Genomic DNA, 27,808 nt, shown 5'->3' with positions numbered 1-27,808 from the left:
TTGAAAAAAGTAGTTAATTAAGAGATAGTCCTAAGACCTCCATTAATCAGTTGCTATTCATGGGTTATGCCAGGATCCTCCTGAGAACTGGCATAGCATAATGGTACATTGGCAGAACTGTGGTTTTGCAAAGGAGCCAAGGTGTGCAGACTGATATAAGAAAGGTAAAGCTGCGCCTCCTACAAACAGTTGGGCAACACTGGGGAACACTTGCAGAAAGAGGTCTGTAAAGAGCTTCTTATGCAAGACATTAAAAAAAAATCCAGCTTCTTGACTAACTGGCTAGTCAATGGAAACTTAGATCACCAAAAAGTTTCTACCACATTTTTAAAATAAAAAAATAACTTTTAATTCCTTTTTTCAAAGTAAATTTTGATAAATGTTATTTTGCTAGTAATTCTCTACTTAGTTCCTTAAAATAAAAAAGACCCCTGAATGTTCCAATGCTACAAAACCCACCTCAGAGTTCAGCTCATTGTCAGCTCAAAATGCACAATACAGAACAGCATGGACCAGCTCTTGAACCATACAAGATATGTCCTCCACCATTGAAGCCATATCCCTGTAATACTAAAAGTAACTACAGTGTTACAATTACGTTCTAAAAAGGTGTGAAATTGTGGGGTTTCTTTGGCAAGTTTCTTCAGAGGGGGGTTGTCATTGCTATCCCCTAGGGCTGAGAATATGACTTGCCCAAGGTTACACAGTGGTTTTATATGTTGGAGCTGGAATCCGAACCCTGCTCTCCATAATCCAACACTCAAACCACTACAGTATGCTGGTTCCTGTTAAATTACAACTGTAATGTAACTTGCCATTAGCTGGTGGGTAAGTGGGAATGGGGAGCACATGCAGCTGCAGTTCACCTTCTCTTCCTCAACGGTGGAGGGGGTCCATGGATGGGCAGCCCTTTGCTCCTGCCTCCAGCAGTAAAGGTGTTTGGACCACCCTTGTTGTCAGATATATGAAGGAACTGGCATATTCTCGATTTTTTAAAATCCTGTGGTCTTCACTTATCCCTACTTTACACATACACAGATGTATGTGGTGGTAAAGCTTGAGGTGGTAAAAAGGACTGTTCTATCTAAAATGTGGAGGGGGCAAATTAGTATCTTTGAATGATTTTTTGTGGAAATACTACTAATAATGTTGCTCCCGCAAATGACAAACTCGTATAACACGAAGCAGGTTAGCAACCTATTTCCCTCTCCCTGCCCTGTTGATAAGCTACTATGGCCCGTTACAAACGGGCCTTAAAGTACGTGACGAGCGTGTACTAGGGTTAGAAAGGGGCGTCCTTTCCAGACGTCCCTAACCCTAGTACGCGCTCTGCGCGTAGAAAATGGCGGCGGCCGTTCCACACAGCCGCCGCCATCACTACGTCACGACTGTGCCGCCTCCAAACGAGGCGGTGCGGTTGTGACGTATTGGGGCTGCACCAGGGCACCTGAGGCACCCTTTCCGCGACCCTGGAAAGAGCTCCGTTTCAGAGCTCCTTCCGGGCTTTGCGTCGCTGGGTGCAGCCTTCAGACGGCTGTGCCCAGCGACGCAGAGGAGAAACGGGCCAAGCGGCCCCTTTCTCCTCCTCCCTACCGTCGCGGGGTGTCCTTGGGGCTTGGAGCCCCAAGGACACCCCTTTCCAGGTGGCAGGGAAGCAGCATTTTGCCGCTTCCCCATGGCCTGGAAAGCAGCGGCTCGGGGCCTCAGCGGCTGCCGCTCTAGCTACTGAGGCCCCGATCCGGCAGGGAAACAGGCGGGTGCAGGCTGCCGCTTTTCGGCGGTCTGTAACCCGCCTATGTCTTTAACTTGTTGGAAATGTTTTCTATATGAAAATGATTTTGAATAGGCACACCATACATATATAACCTGAAGTGGTACGTTTTATCACCTCACATGTTCACATGTGTAAACCAACCATATGCAGGCTGCTCTTGGTGAGCCTCCAATACCAGCCACCTTCCTCTAGAGCTGGCCGATACAAGGGCATTCCCCCTCCTCCATGTTTGTTTATAAGTGGGCATACCTGTTGGCAGTGGCCCATTACAGCACACCCTCTAATATTTCACAGATGAAAACTGGGACATGTGTGGCCAAGCAACATCAGAGCACAGTCATGATCGCAAAAGTTATTAATGAGGAAGAAGAACACAAGTAAGGAGAAGCTGCAGCAGTTTGCTTTTGCCTGAGCCTACTGGGAAGGCCAAGACTATTTTATCCCCAGACAAGGAGAAAGAATTGAGGGGAAAAGAAACACTGTGAATTGCAAGAAAGTAAGAGATGTGCTCCAGTGTTGTTATGGAACAAAATGTTGAAAATCTTTGCTGTTGTTAAAAATTCCTTTATTTGTCTTCCTGAAGCATTTCTGGAAGACCCTTCTTCAAGAGCTGGTTCTTTTAATTCTTTCTGTGGCCAGAGTTTTTGGCATTGAGAAGTCTTCTTCCATAACAACACTAGAGCACATCTCTTATTTTCCTGCAAGACTATTTTAACCAACAAACCTCTGTAATTTATGTACTGAGTTGAAGAAAGGATGGGGGGGAACAGGAACGGGAAGAAACAGAAGTGCGCCTATTAAAGAGCAAGACTCCATCCCTCCTCTACCTCTGGCTATGTTCACTGAGCACAAACTGCTTTTTTCATATTGAACAGTTTGCACAATGGATGTAAACTGAGGAGGGAGGAGGAAAGTGGGAAAGAAAACCTAGGACATTTTAAAAGCATCTGAGAAAGTAGGACAGCAGAGGATTTACTTGGACTGTCCCTGCTAAACTGGGGTACCTGAATGAAAGAGAGGAGGCTGGCAGCTTCAGGGGCACCACCGCCGCCAGGGCCCCAAGTAGACAGAGGTGGTGAGAACAAAGCAGAGAAGGAACCAGTGTCCTAGTGGACCCTGACGGGTTGAGTGGGCATAAGGAAATACCTGATTGTGCTGAATGCTGATGCCAGGCCTGTTGTTTACTAAGGTGAAGGGGAGTCACTAAAAAAGGCATGGCAGGGAAACACTAAAAAGGACCATCACCTGTTTTGTTAGGAGATTGCTGTCCAATCTTTCAGCCAGCTGGTGTGTTGGACATTATTATATCTCCCCTTGGCTCAGGAAATAGTTGGCAGTCTGGTTCATAAGCCCATATACATTAATACGAAACCATCCATGCCATTAAAGGTCTGGCCAATAACGTGCATTATAAAGATAAGTACATTATATAATATCCACTTGTGTTTTTAATAAATCGACTGACAGAGAGCAGTCAAAGATGAATGTTACACCTTCCACCTGGACCTTGCAAAGATGACTGTAGCTGGAAAAGAATGACATACCAGATTTACAATGGGAGAACACCCATGAATGACATTTATCTTTCATAGAGCTTGGATGAATTTGTCTTTTTAAAACTTCAACTGCCATCTGGCCATTAACAGGACTGTCTGGGGGATTCTGGGAGATTCAGTCAAAAAAAAAGATCTTCCCAAGCTCTATGTTTTGGCTAATGTTTTCAACCCCTTTATAATTTATTATAGAAATGTTGTTGAGGTTGTGTGCCTCTAAATCATTTTTTACTTAAGGTGAACCCATCATAGGGTTTTCTTGGCAAGTTATAGAAATACTGACGTGTTTTTATTATTTTATTATTATTTTACAACTTCAATGAATAATCAAAGTTCAAGCGATCCTTTTGTAGTAGCAGATGGGGCTGGTTTCTCCCTTTTGTTTGTTGTTTTGTTTTGTGTGATGTCACATTCCTATCCCAGCAGCGGATTTGTGAGCAGGAGTGTGAGAAGCTGAGTGGATGAAGTGAACACAGAAATCCTTCCAGATTTGCCATTTGAACAGCTGAATTAATTGCCAGTAGGGACAACTGATGTGATTACCCCTATGAGTGGAATATGTATGTGAAGGGATAGTGCTTAGACAGGCAGATAAGAGGGAAAGAAGAGTATACAGTATATTTGTGCTTCAGATATAACACAAAAATGGTGGTTTTTCTGGATAATAAGGATGAGAAAAGGCCACACATTGAGATCTGCTACAACATTTCTTGCAACCCAAAGAAACAGATGCCTCTTTACATGGTACACAGTTTACCTGTGGAATTCACTGCCATTACATGTGGTGACAATCACTAACAAAGGGCCCAAATAGACAGGCCAAAATAAAGCTGCTTCGGGTCACTTTGGAGGTATGCTGTTTAAATGACACAGGCATCTTAAGAGGGCAGAAGCTGCGCCAAGGCCACACTCCAATCTTTCGGACTGGAGCATGGCTTTGGTGCAACTTCCGGCCTCATAGGATGCATGCATCATTTAAATAGCATACCTCCAAAGTGACCCGAAGCATCTTTACTCATATACAGTCTACTCATATACAGTGTGATGAGAGTATAGAATAAATACTGTACCCCTGGGCATTTAATCTCATCTAGTCTGTCTGACCATACCCACAATGGTACCCCCTGTCCTTCTTGCTTGTTGTTTATTTAAAATATTTTTCTATGGCTTCTCAGCCAACTAGTGCCCCCAAGATATTAAATATACAAGTAAAACATTTTTAAAAACAGACCAACGCAGAAAAATAGAAGAAAAACTACAGAAAATAGAACAACATAAAAATAGAAGCAAAACTACAGACTGTAAAAAAAGACAAGGCAGCCATCCTTGGGTTTAAAGAAACCTAGGTGAGCCAGCAAAGTGTAGTGGTTCGAGCATTGGACTATGACTCTGGAGACCACAGTTTGAATCCACATTTAGTCAACCAAACCCATTGGGTTGCTCTAGGCAAGTCAGCTTTAGAAGAAGGCAAAAGCAACCACTTTCTGAATAAATCCTGCCAAGAAAACCCCATGAGAGGTTTGCCTTATGGTCACCGCCATAAGTCAGACATGACTTAATGGCAGAAAACAACGCAGATATTCATACATAGCTCTTCCATTTTTTCCTTGGAAAGGAAAATCCCAAAGCTGTAGTTATTAATTCATATTTTGGAAGAACTCTGTGCTTTCTTTTGTTCTTAGAGACAACATGTCTTCCACTGCTCTTTTTGTACATTAATGGTTAGACCAGTAGTATTTTAAGTCTAAGAGGTGTAAGAAAGGCAGGATAGAGGAAGGGCAAATAATAAATAAAATAAGATGTGCATTTAGAACTGGGAAGCAAAATATATTAAGAAAATTAAGTATTTCCTAAAGAAGCTAGAACTCTGGTCCAGAATTAAAGATACTGAAAATAAATGCAAGCTATTTAAAGAAAATCATGGCTGAGCACTAACAATAAATCCTCTTTGTGTCCACTCAGAAGTAAATCCCACTGAATTGTATTAAGGCTACTCCCTGAAATGTGGGTACAAGATTGCAGCTTGAGTTTCTTTCATCAAAGAACTACCATCACATAGTTAAGTAAGATTTAGCTTCTCTCCAATAGAAGGCTGAGGCTCCCTGATGTAGTTCTGCACATTCAGTTCAGCAGTTCCTGGGATAAGTGGCATTTCATTCTAGTCAAAAGCATTTTTTAAATAGTAAAAAAGTAAGATTAAAGGGCAAGTTGGGAGAAAAAAAGAAAGGTAGGCAGATCAAGGGAAGGGATAGAAACATCATCTTCAACTAATTGCCAGCCTCTACTGTCAGTGTAACTTGAGTATTTAGCCAGCACCAGTAAAAGATGCAGACTAATTCCTTGTGTGCTCAAGAGTATTGTGGCACTTTAAGTACAAACACATTTGTTGTGGTATTAATTAAGGTTTTGTCTGGCGCATCTGAAGGAGTCTATGGTCCATGAAAGCCTGTGTCAATTTGTTAGTTTTTTTAAGGTGCCCCAAGACTCTTTATTGTTTCTGCTGCAACTGCTAAGATGGCTACCACTCTGGAAGTAATTTCCTGAAGGAACTTCATAGGTAATAGGATTACCTCTCTAACAAAGAGGTAAACAGGAACGCTCTGGGTGGCAGGTTGAGATCAGAAGGCTTACACAAAGGAAGGGCTCTGAATTTTAGGGGCCATTGATTTGAGCAAAGGAGGCATTGTAATATCCAGGAAGAATTTTTTTTCCACTTGGCAAAAATCATAGAAAGGCTGTTAATTAAATTCTAACCTGCTTGCTTTTTCCCCCCTTTTCTTTTTGGCCTATAGCAAATTCCCTGCCACCCTCCCTCCCTCCAATAGTCTGAACCGGATATATATGCGGCTCATGGTGGCTGTAGTGCTCATGGTATATCAGGCTACTGTGTTTGTACCACTATTTAATTCTGTACTGGAGAACATACAGAATTCCTCCATAACATGATATAGGCCTGTTACAGACTGCCAAAATAAAGCTGCTTTGGGTCTCTTTGGAGGTATGCTGTTTAAATGATGCATGCATCCTAAGAGTCCGGAAGCTGCACCAAAGCTGCGCTCCAGTGCTTAGGAATGGAGTGTGGCTTTGGCACAACCTCCAGACTCTTAGGACCCATGCATCATTTAAATAGCATACCTCCAAAGAGACCCGAAGCAGCTTTATTTTGGCAGTCTGTAACAGGCCATAGTTTTACAACACAGAGATTAGTTTTGTTAAATTATAGGTAGTTCCTCTATCAGAGGGCCAAATGCATATAACATCGTAAGAGAATTAATGTAACAAAGAGTGGCTCTAATATCTAATAGTTTCTAATAACAGAATATAATAATATCTAATAGGCATCTAATAACAAGGCTTTAGTCTAATCTTTAAACATCCAGCCTTTAAATGTTGCTAATTTCTAATTGAAATTAAAAGCCCATTCAGGTGATATTTAAGCCTTTTAAAGTACAGTATTGTATTTCTACAGAACCATTTACTTTTATGGGTTCTCCCCTTGTCCTATTTTTAAAGCATATTTGCAGCCGCTCTTTGTTGCCTGCATAAATCTCTTTTCCACCCCTTTCCAAATGACCGAGCACAGAATTGATTTTTATTCACACAATCCTGCCTTCAAAGAAAGCGCAAACTGAACTCCATCCACATTTTGCTTGTGGAGAGCAACCTCCCAAAGTGTGAACAGCCCATGTTAGCTATCAACAAATGTGTTTATGTGCCTTCAAGACGCCTGTTGACTTATGGCAACTTCATAGGGTTTCCTTAGACAAGAAATACTCAGAGGAGGTTTTGCCAGTTCCTTTCTCTGAAATGCAACACCTGGTATTACTTGGCAGTTTCCCATCCAAGTATTAACCAGGGCTGACCCATCTTAGCTTCCAAGATCAGATGGATTCTAGTGCCTTTAGGGTATTTACCAACTTTATACTATTTGTTATATTTACATTGCATGTTTGCACCAATCAGCCCAGAACGCTCTGACCTTCCTTATCCCCATAACAGTCCACAACTGAAGCTATGTCATAGAAATTATAAGGAATAGGAACTGCAAATCTCTTAAATATATTTAAAAGAACCGTAGATATGGTAAGAGACCTGTTTTTAACTTGTTAATTGGAATTTTTTGGAGACCAAAATTATATTATTATTTTACCTTGTTCTAATCTATTTACATTGATTTTAATTTCACATCACCCTTTGATACAGGGTGGGTTAGAAACGTTTTAATAAGGTGTGAAATTAAAAAATAGGGTGGGCTGGGAAATCTTCGGAAATTTGTTCTTCTTCAATCTCTCTTTCACATTCTAGCCCAGGCTTTCTGGCCTTAATCTGGCTCCTAGTTCCCAGTAGAGAAAACCCACTTAATCAATAGTAATATGGTACATTAATATTTATGCAAGTTCCATTCATTCAATGGGGATCCTCTACTTGGGAGTACCAGTAGGACTGAGGTCTCTGTCTCCAGCTTCTGCTCAGGAGACAAGAAGACAAACTCATATATGCAACAAACACAGCCGTGGATCCTACTCATTTATCCCAAGACAACTCCCTGCAATAACAAATAAAGCAAAATGTCAGGAATAAACTCTTCTAGAACATGGCCACATAGCCCGAAAAACCCACAAAAACGACAAAATGTCTTTATTTGTTGCACCAGAGGAATAGTTAGTGTTGCTACTTAAGCTTTGGCTCTCTCTCTCTCTCTCTGTGAATTAGCAGGTACCTAGCTAAATCTAGCTAGTCAATTCCATGCAAGGGGGGTTAAAACAATGATTTTTTTTTTTAATCTATTCATTTTTTAAAATAGGATTTTAAAAATTTAACTCAGATGTTTAAAATTAAATGCTTTTTGAGGAAAAATCCATCTAATGATAGTTTTCTGTTTGAGATACATTATGGTCCAAAGGGTTTTCATCATGAAATTTGGATCAGTTTTTAATTAAGTAGCATGAGAAGGTACGGTGCACCCGCGTCATACAAGGGTGCACCATATGCGGCTTTTAGCTTATGCTGAAAGCTGTGCACCAGAGGAGACAGTGGTGCATGCACCGCGGGCACAAGCCCCATTGTTTTCAATGGGGCTCCACCATACATGGTATTTCCGAAACAGATCTCCTGCGTGAAGAAAGGGCACACTGTATATTCATGCAATTTTTAAAATTTTTGGTAAATGAATTCCATTAATCCATTTACAATGTCATACTCTTCCAGAGGTTTCTGTATTATTATTGGGCATTTTTTTTATCTAGAGGATAATGCTTGGTTTTACAGCTCTCAAAACTTTGAATTTGTGTCTGCAGAGATCATAATCCCATCATTCTTTTGCAAATCTATGTACACTGAATCATCCTATTACCTCTCAAGTGCTAAATTTCAAAACATTCAATGAATATATTGTTGCAAGACAGGGAATGGAATAGATTTGCAGAAAAAGCTACAGGGAACAGTATTTTGTTTTTCATCAACTACCAGATGATGAAAGATATTTTGTTTCTCTGCATCAGTTAACAAACATTAATATTTTTTAGCAAATACAAGAATACATAAGCGATAATGTTATTGCTTTAGTTAAATTAAACTATTTAAATTGTTATCATTAAGGTAATGATCATTTTTCTTCTTCCAATTAAGTACATCAGAAAAGTTGTCCAAATATGAATGATTAACCTATTAAACTGGAAATAGTTCACTTCACAATAATTTCATAATTATTCGTCTATAATGTTTTTCTAATAGTATAGCCAAATCATTTTTTATATAACTATAAAACTAATCTGCAAAGTTGTCATTCTAAAAACGAAACCTTCATATGGTTGTAAATATTAAGATTATATATGTATTAAGGAATGAGTTGTGACTTCGATCCCAGGGGGCTCAAGGTTGACTCAGTCTTCCATCCTCTCCTAGATCAGTAAAACGAGTACCTGGTTTGTGCTTAGTTCACTATGAAGCAGTACAGAAATGTAAAGTGCTGCTTGCTGCTGCTGAGTTGTGTAAAATATGTATTAGGTTTATAGTGAGAAATAGTGCTCTTTCAGGGGGGGAGGATTACATGATTAAACTGAGTGTTTCTGAGTAGTGATTTAAATTGTGATTTAAATCAATAGACCCTGTTCCATGCAGGCTGCTAAACAACATTGAGGGTTTTTTTAATTGATTTTTATTGTAAAACATGTATTATTGAACATACATAAACACAGACATATGTATATAATCACATAATAATATTTTTTCAATACATAAATCCTCCCTCCCTCTTCCCTCAAATTAATAGTGGTTATGATAATCTCTTGAACTCTTAATTTTTCCTTCTATCTTATATCTGTTCTTATTCCTCATATTACTGTTTTTAGATTATTTAAAAATGTTATTGCTGTATTATTTTTCATGGCTGTTACTGTTAATCAACACATTGTTAAGCCTTGTTGTAAGATGTTGACTTCCAGGTCCTTGGATCAGTGACTCCAACTTAGGGGCGAAGCAGACTGCCCCTTTACACCGGCTTGGGGACAGTATCTGAGTGTGGCGTTTAGACACTGCATGCTCTGATTCCGCTCCGATGTTATCGGGCAGCCGCATGGCTGACCGCATGTGCTCTGGCTTTGTAGTGTTTTGGTGGTGCGGTGTTTTCACGTGCCATGCTGTAGAAATGTTGTAAAGCTGCCGCGGCGGCACAAGGAATGGCTTTTGCCCACTCCAATTTGGGGCAGAAGCTGGCCTGATTGGGGCCGTGGCGTGTGGTTGCCGCAGCCCCAATCCAGCTCTCTCTGTCTTGCCCCTTTCTCCCAATTTTAAAGTAACTGTCCAAAATAGCTTCAGCACTTTTGATCGCTCCTTTAAAAGTTCCAACTAAAATCCAGAGATAATTTGCCACCTCAGTGCCATGGATGGGGGAAAGCACCAACCACAGCTGGTGGGGCATATGGGGTGATACAATGGCTGCTATCAGACATGAACTATAAATGCTTTCATAACATTGCAGTACTGTGACAAAATGCATGTATCTGAATGTTGGCTATGTGGAATCAAATGCTAGATCGGCTAGGGACTAATGTTACTACTCTTCACTCGCAATAACCTCATTTTTTATTGTTTCTGTTAAGAAACATGATGAGTTGTTTCTAAATATTTCTACCTGACAGCAGAATGGATACCACTAGCAGAAGAAAACTCTTGTTTCAAAACAGCACTGTGCCATCCCTTCTAGTTATCCAAAGTGGTTGCCATAATGGTGTGATTTGGCCCTATAGAACATGGGGTGGCACAAGTCACCCAGGATGGCTTGAAAAGATACGTTTCTGCCCCTTAGGCTCATAATCTAAAGCAATGGTACTTGAAAGCAATGGTCCCTGAACCAGTGCTTGTCCCTTAGCCTTTGGTTGCTTGTCTCTGGTGAGCTACCACAAAAGAAAGAAAGAATTATACCTAATGGGCAGACGTATAATGCCAATTCTTGATATGCTGGAAAAAAACTAACTGCTGATCCTTCGCATCAGACGGCCTAAGAAGCAGTGCTTTAAAAGATGTGACAAAGGAAATGAGATGAGAAAGGAAAATCACACTCAGGCACATATTCTTAAAGTTGTATTTCTTATCATGACCTTGAGGTGGTTTGATGAAATGGCAAGATACCCGTTAAAGGCAACTGGTGTTTCAGCAGAGGTCAGGGAATTGCTTTGCTTCTCACAAGTGGGTTAAGACTGTAGTCCTTTTTATCCTACTGCACTGCTTTCTTGAAAACAGAAGGTATATTTTTTAAAAAATCATAATTTTAATTAAATGATCGTCAAGGTTGTTGTCACAGGAAAAAAAATTGTTTGAGCATTACATACAAAATCTATTACAAGAACATGGCATATTTCTATTCGACTATTGTGAGAGCATTTTTCCTTTCTCAGAATTCCTTTTCAGTGCTGCTGAAAAGACTGTGATTGTTGCCTTTTGAGGTGCGGACCCTAAAATGCAGGTCTGGAGGAGCCTGGTGAGGGCAGTGGAGTGCCATCTGGCAGGACATTTTTGGAATGGATGGATAAAAGACAGAAAGTTAGACCAAGTAGAAAAATAGCTGTCCCAGTCTGAATTTGAAGCCTTGTGCAAGAAGAACCTGGAAAAGGAGGCTAAAACTTGGAAGTTTCAGGCCAAACTAAGAGATCTGGCTGACTTATCTGGAAAGTGTTAAGTATCTTTTATGTTAAATGTAGGGCTAGCCATGTTGATCCCAAGACAAATTTCCAATTTCTACTTCCATCTTTCCTAGAATTATTATTTTCCAATGAGCTGTACCTCCTCATAGTGTGTCCAAAGTCTCTCTCTCTCTGGCTTTGCTTCGTGAACGAAGATTCAGGAAGGACTCATCCCGCGCTTTGTACAAGCGCGTTGGTGACTAAAAAGGCCAATCTGGGACAAACAGGTCCGGTTGCAGAAAGCACAGCAGAAAGTCTCCTTGGGTGATGTTTCCGGGTTTCGGTTCTTTCTGCGTTGTCGTTTCTCTTTGAGGCTCGTTCGGCATGAGCTTTCAAAGAAGGCTGCAGCGTCATGGATAGTGTGTCTCCATGCCTCCCGATGCGAGGCCAGGGAGGACCATTGTTGGTGATCAATTTGATCATCTTGGCTTCCAGGGATTGCTCAGGCTTGATCTGTTCTAGTACCCATCTGTTTGTCTTTTTAGCCGTCCACATTATACTCAACTCTCTTTCTGGAACCACATCTCAAATGAGTTAATTTTCTTTCTATCTGCTTTCTTCACTGTCCAGCTTTAACATCCATACATGGCGATGGGGAATACAATGGCTTGTATGATTCCAGGTTTAGTGCTCAGTTGTATCTCTTTACTCTTTAGGATCTTGTCCAGTTCGTTCATAGATTTATTAAGCAAGTGCAGGCCTCCACCTGCAAGCTGTGTCTCTCTGTTTGCAAGCTGGAACCTTCTTTTTCCTTTAGCTTTTATTTTGCAACGTCCTACATTTTTTCTGAATGTCAACCATATGCACTCAACTATGTCGACCTCATATATAAATCAGGTTTGGGGGCTAAAATTATGCATTTCTTTATGACCCATGGATAAGTCAGATAAGTAAAGTTTAGGAGCATGCAATGAAGAATCAAAGAAGAGGATGAAGCAAAATGTAGTGACAAGTCTTGGACTAGGATTCCTACTGTAGAAGCCACAAACTTTGAGCCTGAGGAAAACAGTGACAAACCACCCGTGAAGAAATCTTGTCACGAAAACCTTGTGATAAGAGTTCATTTGAAGGCACACATAGCAATGACAGATTGTGAAGGCTACTGTATATACAGTCGTCCCCCTGTTGGCACAGTCTTGAATATTCACGGAGGGGCGACCTCTGTTAAATTCAATAGGCTATGCCCCTGCGGTGTGTGCCCCATGCTTGCTCATGGGCATGCACCCCATTCAAGCCTATGAGGCTTGAATATCGGCGAGTCTCCATTTTCGCGGAGGCGGCAGAACGGATCGCCTGCAAAAATGGAGGGCTGACTGTACTTGACTAGAAGTCAACCTCATGTATAAGTCGAGGGCAGATTTTAGGGCCAAAATTATAGATTTTGATATGACCCGTGGATAGGTCGAGAGTAAAACTTAGGGGTGCATAAAAAGAGATAAAGGGAAACAGTGCCCAAAGTCTTACAAAATGTACCTGTAATTGTTTATGCTCCTCTTAAAAGCTGGATGGATGAGAGGGATCGGTGCTTCCAGGACAGATTACACTTTTGCCTTTCACCAATGCATTGATCAGTGGATAGGTCCACTGTTGTTTTTGCAGGGGGGGGGGGTCCATTTTTTGACTAAAATGTCTAGATTTATACATGACTATATGCAATCTGCAAAGGGATCTTGTAGCATCTTTGAGACTAACCGGAAGAAAGAAGTTGGTAGCAGGAGCTTTCGTAGACCTAGGCCTACTTTCCCGCAAAGTACCTGAGCAAGAAAGCTCAAGCTGCCAGCTTGAAAGAGAATAGTTGCTAACAGGAGCTTTTGTAGACTTGAGCCTCCTTTCTCACATGCTTGGTAACTGGGGACAAGAGCATCGGAGTATATACAGTACATTTTGTAGTGCCCTGTCCTTTTTTGTTTAGGACATCTGGTCACCCTCTCTGTGGTTCATTTACCTGCCTGAAATCCCAATACCAACCATTTTTGACCAGGACTGGACAATTTGTAGCCAGCAGTCAGGGATAACGGGGGAAGTGGCTGACCAACACAGGCTGACCTGGATGCAAGCTCCAGGAAAGGAGGTTCCACCTCAACCTTAGGAGGAACTTCCTGACAGTCAGGGCTGTTGGACAGTGGAACACACTCCTTCCTCAGAGAGTGGTGGGGTCTCCTTCCTTGGAGGTCTTTAAGCAGAGGCTGGATGGCCCTCTGTCAATGGGGATGCTTTGATTGGGAGTTCCTGCATGGCAGAATGGGGCTGGACTGGGTGGCCCTTGGGGTCTCTTCCAACTCTATGATTATATGGTTATATATAATGTTGTGTGTGTGTGTGTATATATATATGTGTGTGTGTATATATATATACACACACACACACACACACACACATATACATATACATACACATATATACTATATATATATATATATATATATATATATCACCATAGTCACCTCTTCCTACAAACGAAAGGACTGACTCCCCTCCCTTCCCTCCCCTTCCTCTGGCGAAACCGCTTCCCCCTTCTTCCAGCAACTTCTACCGCTGAGGAAACCTCGCAGTAGTAGTAGCAGCAGCAGCAGCAGCAGCAGCGCTAGGCATGCTGGGAAACGTAGTTTTCCTTCCCCCCTTTTATCTCCGTTGCCGGGAAACATGGAGGTACGTTTTTAACTTCCTCCCTGAGCCGCGCGCGCTGAGCATGCCGGGAGTCGTAGTCTTTTCTCCCCGCAAAGCAAAGGAGAGGCGAGAGTCTCAAAAGAGTCAGTGAAGAGCGCGCGCGCGCGCGAGAACGAGACTTTAAAGGAAAGGAAAAAAGAGAGAGAGAGAGAGGCGTCAAAGACACTGCAACCGCCGCCGCGCCTTGGCCGGCTACGTCACTTCCTCTTCCGGGCGCGCGGAAGGAGGAGGAGGTGGAGGAGGCGGCGGCGGCGGGTCAGTCGGTGGTTTTGTGTGGAGCCGGCGGCTGCGGCTGCGGCCTTTCCCCCTCGCCTTCCTCCATTTTGGGAAGGGCTTCACGACGGGGTTCCTTCCTGGCCCCCGAGGAGCCGCTCCTTCGCGCGCAGCCTCCGCTCCTCCTCCTCCTCCTCCTCCTTCCCTCCCAGCCAAGGCCGCCTCCTCCTCCTCCTCCGCCGCCATGGAGCCCGAGTCGGTGATCGAGGACAAGACCATCGAGCTCATGGTGAGTACGGAGAGGGAGAGGGAAGCCAAGGGAGGCTGCCTAGGCCTCGCTCGGGTCTGAATGGGGCGGGAGCGGGGAGTCTCTCTTCCTTCCCTCTCTGGATCCAGGCCCATTCCTCCTCCTCCTCCTCCTCCTTTTCCTCATCAAGACCTTTCACAGCTAGCTATCCTTACTTTATTGCATTGTTCATCTTTGCTGCTACCCGCCTCGATCCAACGCAAGGAGAGAGAGGCGGGCTACAGATTATTAGTATTATCATTATTATCGCTATTGTTATTTATCTATTTATTTCGAGTATTTATACCCCGCCCTTCAGCCACAAAGGCTCTCAGGGCAGATCACTTTTATTATTATTATTACTATTACTATTATTATTTAATTAGCTATGTCCCTGCTGCCCTGAGGCTTACAGTCTAAAAAGACAGGACCCAAAAGGAGAAGGGGATGGTGGAGGGGAAGGGGATCAGGTCCAGCAGCTCTTCTCTACCTCCAAGGCCTGGACCAAGGCAGATCATGGACTGCAGGGAGGGCTCTGCTTCTTAATCTAGGCCAGGACTGATAGAGCTGGAGCCTCCCTTGCTCTCCCTCTGAGGCCTGGGCCATATTGTTCCAGGTTAGGGTTTTTGGTTTTGGTTTTGGTTGCCGTTCTCTGAGGGGTGTTTTGGTTGGGAGTTCCTGCATGGCAGAATGGGGTTGGACCGGGTGGCCCTTGGGGTCTCTTCCAACTCTATGATGCTGTGGTTCTCTGAGGCCGAGAAGGGGTGACCCATTGCCCAAAGGGTCACCCGTTGAGCTCAGATTTGAACCCAGAACCCAACACTCAGACCACTACTACTCCCTTCCCTTCACACATCACCCTGTTATGGGGTTTCCTTGCCAAGGTTTCTTCAAAGAGGAGGGTTGTGGGTTTTTCTTTTTGCCATGGCTGCCATCTAAGGCTGACTCGTTGCCCAAGTTGGCTGAGTGGGGACCCAGACCCTGCTCTCTATTATTATCATCATTATCGTTATTATATTACAATCATGATGATTATTATTAAGATTTATTTATATAGTGCCATATGTGCTCTCCAGAGTCATACACCGACACTCAGACCCTTCTCCCCTCGTTGCTGACAAGAAATGAAATCAAACTGTGGGCAGCACTAATACTAAGCATTTTAATGCTAATGCTCAGACCACTATGCCAGCCCTCCCTCTTCCCTCCGTTGCTGACAAGAAATGAAGCCACACTATGGGCATTACTAATGCTGACATAAGAATTCGAAGATATAGCCGTGTTAGTTTGTAGAATCAGTACGTAAAGAGATCTTGTAGCACCTTTTGAGACTCATTGAATGAAAGAAATTGGTAACATGAGCTTTCTTAGACTTCAGTCTCCTTCCTCAGATGCATTTGGTGGAGTGGAAGCCAGGGACAGACATTTATATGTCACTGGTATGTGAGGATGTCAATTCAAATCCTCATGGGGTGCCCTACATGCATCTATTCCCCTCACCATAGGCCAGTCCCATTGCAAAACTGGATCTGCCAGTTCATTGCCAGGCACAAAGACCAGCTTCCTATGACTTTGTGCACTTATCAACCATAATGAAATTTGGACCTGCAACTTCATTGCCATACATAAAGTATGGAATTTGAACTGACATCCTCACATACCAATGGCATATATAGGTCTGACCCTGGTTTCCACTCCACCAAATGCATCTGAGGAAGGAGACTGAAGTCTGTGGAAGTCTATGACAATGTTTCTTTGTTTCAGTTAGTCTCAAAGGTGCTGCAAGATCTCTCTATGTACTAATGGTAATATAATACTTAATCCTAATGCTCAGACCACTATGCCTCTCTTCTTAATGGTGGGCACTTCTATACACTCCTCCTAGTTTTTGGCAACCCCCAACCCACCCTCAGATCCCCCAAGTTTTGGGAGGGTTTGTAGTTTTTAGAGAACAAAGGGACAAACCCCCCAGATCCTGAAGTGAACCAAAGGCGGCCCTCCTTCCCCCCCCCCCCAGGACCTGTCGTCCATTTCAGGAGGAAATGTCCAAAATGCCCTCCATTCTCAGCATCACCGGGAAGCATGAATGTGCATTTATATTAGCTTTTCTTTTTGTAACATAACAACTATTCCTTAAGGTCAGAGTGACCAGAGGCCCTACTTTTCCCAGACCTGTCCTCCATTCCATCCTCCTCTCCAGCAGGGAATGCCCCAAATCTCTTCCGTTCAGAGCATCACTAGGAAACGTCAGTTTGCATTTGTATCAGCTGTTCTTATTCTATATAGCAACTTCTAGTTAAAGCCAGGTTGACCAGAGGTCCCCCTTTTCCTCCTAGGAGGGAATGTCCAACATCTCTTCCATTCTCAGCATCACTAGGAAACTTGAATTAGCATTTACATTAGGGTTTTTAGCTTTCCCTTTGTACGTAACTACTACTAAAAGTCAGAGTGACCAGTGGTCCTACTTTTCCCAGACCTGTTCTCCATTCCAGCCCCCTCTCCAGGAGGGAATGGCCAAAATGCCCTCCCAATTCTGAGCCTGACTAAGAAGCATGGATTTATATTTTTAGGAGTGTTTGGAGCTTTTTTGTCTTGTTTTCCTGGAACGTCCTCCATTTTGCGGGGCCTCGTCCTCCTTGGCGGTGAGGACACAGATATGGTTGCCCTGCCTTCCACTCTCTATAGGATGAAGCAGGGCCCCTAAATCACTGGTTTCTCCCCCTCCTTTTTCAAAAAAAGGAGCTGAAGGTGACATTTGGAGGAGGCTCTTCTTAAGGCACCCAGGATGGGAGATGCTGGTGGCCCAAAAAGGGGGCGGGGATGGTGGGGAAGGCTCTGTGCCTGAAAGGTCTTTCTTTCTTTCCTTCCCTCTATCTTTCTGGCTGCGTCCACTGCAGACATAATCCAGTTTGAGACTGCTTTATCTGCCCTGGCTCAATGCTATGGATTCATGGGATTTGTGGTTTTGTGAGACATTAAGCCTTCTCTGTCAGAGAGCTCTGGTGCCACAACAAACTACATTCCCCAGGATCCCATAGCATTCAGCCATGGCAGTTGAAGTGGTCTGAAACTGCATTATTTTTTTCAGTGCAGATGTGGCTTCTCTCTCTCTCTCTCTCTCTCTGTGGACCTTTTCAGGGCTCCCAAACTTGGAGCGATCAATCAGGGTGATGTTAAAATCATTGCAGCTTTGGATGAGGCATTGTTTGGAAGGGTTTTGGTTTCTGAAGTGGAGGGCAAGCAGATACTTTGGGCCTCGTTGGTGGAATGAATTAGCTGACTTGCCCTATGCAGGCTTGCACAGATGCGCTGGTTAAAAGGCGGCGCTTCCTCCTCAGTCATTTCAGATTTCATAATCGCAAGTGAGCATTGTTCAAGAGAAGCTGCCCCCCTTCCTTCGGACTATCCTTACTCAGTGTTGCAATATGCACACAGGTTCAGAAACAGCCCAGGAATTAAAGTGGGGCATCCTCTAAATATGGAGATGCTGAGGTTTGGTTGAATTTTCAGAAATACTTAGTTATCTGTTAATAGCACTCGTTCTCCTTTAAAATGTAGTCTTTGAGCATTGAATCAGCTCCTGCAGATGTAGAAATGTTACAGCTAGCTAAGATTTTTTTCTTCTTTTCAAAACTAAGGTGTGTGTTTTAAATACAATACATATACGTGTAGTAGATAGCCATTCTTCATGGTGTGTATGTCTGTGAGCTGTGCTGTCCTATAGATACACAGTAGTTTGAAATGTGGGATGTTTGGCATAGCTGGTTACTGTGGAATGAAACACTCCTTGTCCTCATATAAAATCTTGGGTCTAGTAGGGAATGTCTGAACTGGTTAATGTCACTTTTATAATGCTAAATATGACTTCTAGTCTTCTCTGAATGCTGTCTGAAGATCACTCAGAGACTGGGATTATACTCTTTAAATTTTGACAGATAAACAGAATAATGCAACAACGTGCTTTCAAAAGGACTGTTAATACGTATCTGTTCTGCTCTGAATTATTTGCATACAAAACAGTGAAATGTGACTGCGTTTTCTTTGCTCATCACAGTTCCATTGAGATTATTTTGGCTTTCAAACTAAAATGTGTGGATTATAGTAAAAGCAAGAACCTAGGTGCAGTAGCTCTTGGTGACAATTGTGTGAGTGACTTTGCTTCCTATTTTTCTTAATAGTGGGAGATAGCACCATATATATATATATATACACTGGAAGTATCAAGTGGGGACAGACTCTGAGTTTTCACTCTCATGTTGACATATGTGCAAACATCATTTTCTAATGCATTTGAAGCATAATTATTTGGGTTTATTTGTAGTTTCCTTTTGTGTGTGTGTGTGTGTGTGTGTCTTTAAATATGAATTATAACTAAAGCACATTTTTGGGAGCCCCAAAAGCATACAAAATTAGAATAGTATGTTAAATGCTTTAATCCATATGAATATACTATTTTATTAGGAATGTTTTCCTGAATGATTGATGCTAAACACTGCTTTTTGCTATAAAACGACAGCAGTATAATATGCCAGCTTTGGAAGCATACAATTTTCCTCTTAATTCTTATTATCATCCATCAGTACAGTAATGTGGTGCTACAGCTATTGCTCATCCATTATTGCTGGTCATCCATTGATCTAGTAAGATCACATTTCTAGGCTCACTATTCACTGCTAGAGGTGTAATATTTCCAAATGTTTAAGTCATGGGGGAAAAATTGGTTTTTATTTTCATATCATTTTGGAGAAAAAATGGAAATTGTTGGAAAGTTGGAAATGCAGTATTAGCACCCTTTAAAGATCGAAACTCACTGTGTTATCTTAGGGACAAAATGCATTAGATATGACTTAATGTGGCATAAAAGTATCATATTTGATATGTTACAAGTACAGTTTATTGAGGATAGAATCACAAATTGAATTTCCTTTTTTAAAATGTTATTTTTGTAAGCATTGCAAATGGATCTGAACTGTAATGGTCCTCAACTGTAATGAACACCTCAGCTATAAGGAGCCTCTTTCGCTTTGCCAGTTTGAAGAGGTGTTTGTGTGTCTTCACGTCACCGGTCAATTTATGGTGATCCCATGGATTTTGTAGGGGTCTTGCTACCCTCCCACATAAAAGCAGAAGAGAACATCAACATGAATAAAATGGAAAATTATTTTCTCTTCTCTAGTTTTTCAGAGTGTCAGGCATACATAACACACTAATTCCAATAAAATGAGCTGAGAAAAGAAAACCAAGACCAGGAATTCTAATGCTCTGATTCTGTACATAGGGTTACATAAAGGTCTTGCTCTTAGTCATTCCTTGTCAAGGTGCTTGCCCCAGAAGTAGAGCACATGCTTCTCATACAAGTTCAGTAACATCTTCAGTTAAAGAGTCATTAGTAACTGGACTAGAAAGAAATCTTTGCCTGGTCAGGTTCTGCTAATTCACTAGTGAACCTTTGGCTGTCTAGATGATTTCTGTGTCAGCTCCCAGAAGCCCCAGCCGGCTTAGTCAATGGACAAGGGTTGTCTTGATAATCTTTCCTGCATGTTGTGTTCCTCTGAGAAACTAGATAAGATTGCATAAATAAGCCCTCACAAGTGGTCCTGCAAGTTCAAAGTAAGTGAATTAAATTTCTAGTAATGTATATGATTGTTATATGGGTCTCTTGGTTTAAGTATATGCTTGTGCATTCAAGTCGCCTGTCACCTTATGACAACTCCATGTGTTTCATAGGGTTTTCTTAGGTAAGGAATACTCCGAGATGGCTTTGCCAGTTCCTTCCTCTGAAATATGGCCTAAAGCACCTGATATTCTGTTGTTTTGTATAAATGTTCACTAGAATAATGCAAGAATGCAGTAATATCTGGAGAAATCTCTTGTGTGATTTCTATCTCTTCCTTTATTTTGGCAAGATGATTGTCAGTATATATTTCATATTAGAGCTCAAATCAAAGGCAAATATTAACATTAGTGTTGTATTAAGTACTGTGTGTTTGTTTTGGAATCTCAGTGTAATATGAGATGTGACACTAGGACATATAACAACCGGATCAAGGGATTCTTTCCCCTCCCCATTCTCAATTAATTGCTCAATTAACTGGAGCATTTGCTTTCAGTAATAGCATGATGAATTTGAAAAATCATTTACGGAAGCATTTGAAATGCGTTGTGTCAGCACAGATCTCCAAATGTTATTTGTGTTCTATAATGTTGAGTGTATGAATACTTTAAAAAAACACACATCAGAGTTCACAGTGCTCTGTGGAAATGTTTACTATAAAATAAGAACAGAGAGGTATGATGAATCAGGCAGATAGTTTCAGCCGGCATACCTTTGCCATTGCTAATTTTAAGCATGGCTGTCATGGTATTAAAATTGGAGGCAAATGTAAGCTTTGTTTCGCTGTCTTTGCAATTTACCTTTGCCATTGCTCATTTTAAGCATGGATGTCATGGTGTTAACATTGGAGGTAAATTTAAGCTTTGTTTCACTGTCTTTGCAATTTAGCAATTAGCTTGCGCATGAAAAAGGTGAAAACATAAATTGCTTGATTTTGAACCCAAGTATCAACCATAATGAACTGCTGTATGCTAGTTTATTCAGAGTGCATTTGTTTAGTATCTTTTCCGAGTTTAAGACAAAAGTTTTCTAAAGGGCTACCACTTAATTAATCAACTGAATTTATATTTGAATAAATTCTACATTCATATTTTCCTTTGGTGTACTTTCTCAGAAAGTAAAGGTGAAAAAAATAGACACATGGAATAGTCTACAAAGAAAAGGAGGTAAAACACAGCAAAAGCTTGCCTTTAGCTGTCATCCATTCCTAGTAACTTGAAAGTAATGACCAAGTTCTTTCTTAGCTAAAAAAACAGAAATAAGTGGTTTGCTTCTGTATAGGGGAGGTTTCTGTTCTCCCAAAACCAGTGGAACTGCCCTGAGTCCTGCTGGACCACAGTAATGGTGTGTTTCCAACTCTATAAAGAAAAGAAGAACTGTCCACTAATCTCCACTGTGTAGAATCCTGTGCCAGATCTGGCTTACCAGATGTTAACTGCTCCCTTCTTTACCCCTTGTGCCTCTTGAACTGACTTGTAGGCAACTGTGGCATGTCTAGTGGACAGTTTTCTGTTGGGACTCTGGGGGAACCTATAGAGACTGCTAAAAATGCTACACACACACGCACAAAAGGTAGTTGGAAGTTCATGTCTGTTTTTGTTGGTAAACAGTGCCATCGGGCCCTGCCACCTATTGACAGATGAATTGCTGCTTCTAGGAGAATAAATTCACTATTTTATTCATGTATGTATTTTCTGCCCTAGAAAAGGGATGTCTGTGGTGTTCAGGGGAGTCAGGGGCCACCAAAGCAGCTTTGTAGGGGCTGCGTGTAGCCCCAGGGTTGCTTTTAGCCCATTCCTGCAGTAGTTCTTATCCAGAGAAGTCCCATGTACTGACTGGAATCTCTCCATTTAAAAAACAATAAAGAGGGCAGTGGTGCAAATGGATTGCAGCATCCCTAGCATTGGTGGGTGGGTTGCATTCCTCCTGTCAAGAAGGCATGTGGGATGGCTGCCCTATTGTTGCTAGGGTTCTCAGATATAAACTTCTGTTCCAGGGGGGCTTCCAGAGAGGACAAAACATATCTGTCTAGCTTTCTTCTTAGTACTAGCAGCAGTAGGATTCTGATCTAACTGCCAACAGAACACCAGGAAAGAAGAGTGCTTGGTCACCAAGCCTTGAATTCCTGTTCTGGGTGCCTGGCTACAAGGAATGAGAGAGCAGCTTTCACATGTAAAAAGCTGGCTCAGCAGTTAGAGCTTGTAGGATTAATTGGGGCCTTTTTGATTGGGCCTATAGTCTTAAAGATAACGCTTCATTTTCAAAATATGTAGAAAGATACATGCACTTTCAAAACCCAGATCACTCTGACCTACCTAGTTGTGCTTGCACATGCATCACCAAGATGGAGAGCTTAACAACCAACAACCCCAAATATTACTATATTATGAGTGCAGAAGAGAGACAAAACGGGAAAAGACAATTGAACTTGGGGCCGGAACAGACCAGTAAGAAAGGGTGACTTGAAGCCGCCTCTGCTGAAGATGCATTGGGGCCGCAGCAAACACACACCATGGCCCCAATCCACCTTGAACCAGGCCCAAATAGGAACGGAAAAGCTCTGCTCCTATTTGGACTGGGAAAGAGCCGGCTTTCCTGGCCCCACCACAGCCCCAGGATGGCTTCAAGATGCTCCCGTGGCGCATGACATGTAAACTGCCAGAGTGTAATCGGGGTGTGTGGCATGTAAACACCATGCTTTCAAGATGTCTGGAAAAATGTGCAAATTTTGACTTTGTGAAGTTGGTTTTAATTTCTGTGTTAGCTATGCAATTTTTTATTTCACTCTGTTCAAATTTTTTTTATTCCAGGTTTTGAATCACACTTAATTGTATTCAGGTTTGTTATTACTAAATTTTGCTTTCATGTATTATAATTTGCATTAGTTTATCACCTTGATTTTTTTTAAAAAAATATGATTTTTCTCCTTCATTCTTCTAGTTTGTAGTTTTCTGTGTTTGAAAAAAGCAATAATATATATGAAGCAACTAGGAGAAACTAAATGAACATACTGTAGTATATTATTTCCATTTTAATCCCAGGATTTGGAAACCCAGGTCTCCGTTTTGTCAGGCCAGAGGTTCAACAGAAAACAGAGAAGGTACCATATGCTTTTTTCTTTGCGATAGGTTAAAATGCTTGTCTAGTGCTCTGGACATCTTGGTGCCTGCACAACACGGTAGGGGAAAATGAGGCTTTGGTGGATTATATGGAACACCATATTTATTTACTTGGCTGCATGTCAGGTAGCTCCCGTCACATATGTTCAAAAACAACATAGAGCTGTTGTACCAGAAAAACAGTTTGCTGAAATGTTCAAAGATGTACAGTAACCACATGAAGAACCATAATGCAATGTCTTCATGCCTGTACCTGCTGCTGTTCTCACTTGGTATCTTATATACAAAATGTATCTGAGTTTTTATCTTTATGTCCTCTGTGAGAAAACAGTTTTGCCTTGTGTAATAAACATAACCCAAGATTGGAAAGGGGCATGAATTTCAGATAAAAGTCATCTGTGAGATACATTATTTGTGTACATTGTGATTCAAGGAGTAGCACCTGCCAGATTAAAAATGCACAGAGAGAGAAAAGTTAAGTAAAAAATTTGCAGCTAATCTGTCATTTTGTGGATTTCTTATATGTCATTTTGTGTAAACTGCCTTCAACAATATACAACAAAAACCACAGAAAAGCAATCATTCCTTAGATAAACTAACATGTAAGCTTTCAAAGCTTCATTGGTATCTTCATCAGGCAAAGAAGTTAAAATCATACAGGCGAAGAAAGGTGACAGTGTTCGAATTGCAGGTCTCTATTTTGTCTCACGTTACTTCCGTTGTCAGTTAAGATGGTCTAGAAGAGGACTGTCAATGCAGGCAGAGGCCACTCCCTTCTAGCCATGTGGAGGCTGGGAACAAAGGGCAGTAAAAGATAAGTAATAACATTTCTAATTCATCATCATCTGCAGCAGCAGAGTACCTTCCATTAAATTCCAGGTTATTGCTGTCCTGTCTGAGGCCAGTGGCCCCTTTCTTAGGCACAAAGCACTGAACGTTTCTCAAGAAATACTGTACTGTTACAGCTGGAAAAACCTCTAGGTGCTGCATAGATAAAACTTGCCAGTTGTAGTCCAAATGAGAGGTTTTTACTTTTGCTGGAGGTAGAAACCTCAAAGCATTAAGTCCCAGCCTATTAGCTCTGTCTCGTTAAATACAAAATGTATTTTGTTCTACAGCCAACATTGCTACCCCAAAATATGTTTCCTGCCTTATGCAGTGTTATATTAAAAATGTGACTGCTGCTGTTTAATAATTGGTTGCGATGTTTAATCCCATGAGAGGTTTCTTTGAAGGTAGATGAGTATAAATGTAAATTACGTTACTTGTAATGTATTCATCCGAGAGGAAAGACCAGCCTTCTTTTATTGCTATCTTTCTTTTGGATAACTAAATACTACAAATCGTTATTTGGAAATTCAGAAGCAGATGGGAAACCAACCCGTTTTGTGATCTGCTTATCCCCATTCTTTAGTATTCACCGTTCTCTTGCCTTTGTACTTGGAGGTTCCTTTTTGATGTTTTGATAGCAGTTAGCATGACAGCATACTCTGTAGTTTGGATAGTTTCTCCTATCACAGTGTTACTTAGTTAGTTTCTCAGTTCCATAGATTTATTATGAAGGGGGGGGGGGACCCTATTCTGTGTGTGGACCTAGTGCCGGTCAGTTTCATGAGGTTTGTATTTTTTAACAGTAGAACATCCTCAGAAATGAACAGGTTTTATCAGTATCATTAAGCAACATGGCTGTGTGTCACACTGCAAATTATAGATGCTGTACTACTGCGCATCACTGCAGGCCGCTTGACTTTGGAATTTCCTTGTTGCAAATGGTTAGTATCAATATGGAGCACAGGTGGCTTCAGTATGATACCAACCAAATCTAAAATCAGTTATAATTCATTTCTTTTTTCCAGATGACTTTCAACAGGGAAGTATATCCCTTATGCACATAGCCCTTTATGCCTGCTTAGATTGGCATCCAAAGATTTCAGTGCCTTCATTTCTCTCTTTAAACATCTCAGTAATATAAAGCATGTTTATGTTTTTAGTACTTGTGTCATAAAATACTTTCAGGTATTTAAAATAATAATGTGCAAGTTATGGAATCCACACTTCGTGAAAAGCCTTATGTTTCAGTTTGACATTTGACTGTTGAAGGGGGAAAAACCTATCAGATAATTATGTTGTTGCTGTGTGCTTTCAAGTTGTGTCTGACTTATGATGACCCGAAGGTGAATCTATCATGGGGTTTTCTTGGCATGATTTGTTCAAAGGAGGTATGTTATTGCCTTCCCTTGAGTCTCAGAGATTGCGACTTACTCAAAGTCACCCAGTGGGTTTACATGGCCAAGGTGGGATTCAAACCCTGGTCTCCAGAGTCATAGTCCAGTGCTCAAGCCATTACACCATACTGGCCCCCTCTGATATTCATACTCTACATAAAGTTGATTTGCTATAGTTTCCTATTTTAAAGTGTTGTTTAAAAGTCCACCATACTTGTGCTAAGGCAATGAAAGGTCAGTGGTGAATTTTCCAGTTTAAAAATTTCAAGAAAAATGGTACCATTCATAATACTCTGGCTTAGCAAAATTTCACATTCTTCCCTTTTAATTCAGATCCATGCTATCACTGAAGGGGATATACACACACACACATAAAAATAGGGTTTCACAAATTATGATTGGTGTATTCCTTTTACTTGAAGACTGTAACTTTCATTCTCACCTAAGCAGAGCAACAGTGCTGTATGCCTTTATCTGACTAGATACTGTTGGATATGAATTGGATGAACTTATATAACAGTTTTTATGTAAGTTGATGAAAACATGAAATGTCATCCTTACTTTTAACCTGTGATTCATTCTGTGGCTTTTCACAGTTCTTTTCCCTTTCAATTTCAAATACTATTCCCCGCTGCCACAGATATATTGTGTAAGCTCAAATCTTAATCACCATCTATATAGTTGATTTTCTGGAAAATGTGGATTTGGGGACTGTTTTCATTTTGCTACAAAAACAATGGGAAGCCATTTTTTTTCCAAGGGGGAATTTTGTGGCACGTGAAAGATTAAACATTTCTTGTAGCATGACTTCATTACTCAACCGGTCAAATTCAGTGTTTTTACTTCTGTGGAAGTTGTATGTAAAAATTGTGTGTGGCATAGAGGGTCATATGAGTATATCCTTCCTCCTCCAAACCCAATTGCCCCAGACCAGTTCTGGATAACCCTGCAATCTTCTAGAGCAGTGGTTCCCAACCTTCCTAATGCCGCGACCCTTTAATACAGTTCCTCATGTTGTGGTGACCCAAACCCATGAAATTATTTTCACTGCTACTTCATAACTGTAATTAAATAGGTGTTTTCCAGTGGTCTTAGGCGACCCCCATGAAAGGGTCATTCGACCCCCAAAGGGATCCCGACCCACAGGTTGGGAACCACTGTTCTAGAGCATATTTGTGGATGGTTGCAATGGTGAAGTGGAATTCATTGAATAGGGAGACTGACACCAGTTTCACTCATTGAGGTACTTTATTACGAGGGCTCTTCTTCTACTAAAATAGTGTTATTTCTAAAAACACTAGGCAATCTGAGTTGCTCTTTTACCTAAAACCTTTTTGGAATTATACTATTAGTTTGTGCTGAAAGCTTATCACACACTGCCAAGACATTATCCCTCCCCCTTTTGGCACACACAGATTTCTCCCTCCCCTCTAGTGTAGCACGAAATATAAGTGAAATATACATCAAAATAATCCTGAGTTTTAAAAGACCTTTTTTTTCCCCTTGGAGGGCTTTCCTGTGGTTAGACCAGACTAAGTGCTGACAAATGAAAGCAAGCAGGAAGCAGCTACTGATCTATGTGAGCTGATCTGTCTGCCAGCACTTGGTTTAGTCTAACCAATCAGAAATCCCTGATCAGAACTTTTAAAAATGTCTTTTTGAATGTAGGACTGTTCATTTTGTAGATTTCATTAGTATTTGAAGGTAGTCTGAAGGAAACCTGAAGATAGAAAAAAAGCAAGATGCTGAGGTTTAATGAAATAAATGTTTTCTTAAACTGTAAGTTGGTTTTGCACGTATATTTCTAGGTGTGTGTATGTGAGAGAGAGTGTGAGACAGACAGACTGAATGACTGGCAGTTTGGACTTCTCTTTCCTTCTCTTGCACACCTTATCACTAGAACACCTAAGCTACAGCTCAGACACACCTACTGACCACCTCATCAGCATTAAGATAGAAGTGAACTAGCACACTATAAAGTGAAGCACAACGATAGTGGGAAAGGGGGTCATTAACAGAGTTTTCTCCCTTTCAAATGGTTTGCCTCTGTGATAATGCCCAGCCAAAAGGCATGAGTGTCCTGCTCTGATTATGATTTATTGCCTTGTGTGATAAAGCCTGAGGTTTCAGTCACCAGAAATCCAACTTTTAGGTTTTTTTATTGGATTGCATACTAG

At 41.4% G+C, this 27,808-nt stretch overlaps 1 protein-coding gene across 5 annotated transcripts in view; it reads left to right on the top strand.

The window, feature by feature from the left end:
- Window positions 1–14,412: 14,412 nt before the first annotated feature.
- LOC149305267 (F-box/WD repeat-containing protein 11-like) overlaps window positions 14,413–27,808 on the top strand; it is a 93,438-nt gene continuing 80,042 nt past the window's right edge. For 2 of the 5 annotated variants that reach the window (XM_089477649.1, XM_089477647.1), the window contains exon 1: window positions 14,563–14,676. In XM_089477649.1, coding sequence (XP_089333775.1) covers window positions 14,632–14,676 — 45 coding nt within the window. In that variant the 5' untranslated portion in view covers window positions 14,563–14,631. Of the gene's footprint in view, window positions 14,677–23,328; window positions 23,388–27,808 lie in introns of all 5 variants that reach the window. The other 3 variants (XM_089477650.1, XM_089477648.1, XM_089477651.1) reach the window with 2 other exon arrangements.

The sequence above is a fragment of the Sceloporus occidentalis genome, unplaced genomic scaffold (genome assembly GCF_023333645.1).
Source record: "Sceloporus occidentalis isolate IW3139 unplaced genomic scaffold, rSceOcc1.0.p SCAF_12, whole genome shotgun sequence".
NCBI lineage: Eukaryota > Metazoa > Chordata > Lepidosauria > Squamata > Phrynosomatidae > Sceloporus > Sceloporus occidentalis.
This window is presented reverse-complemented; position numbering and strand designations above follow the sequence as displayed.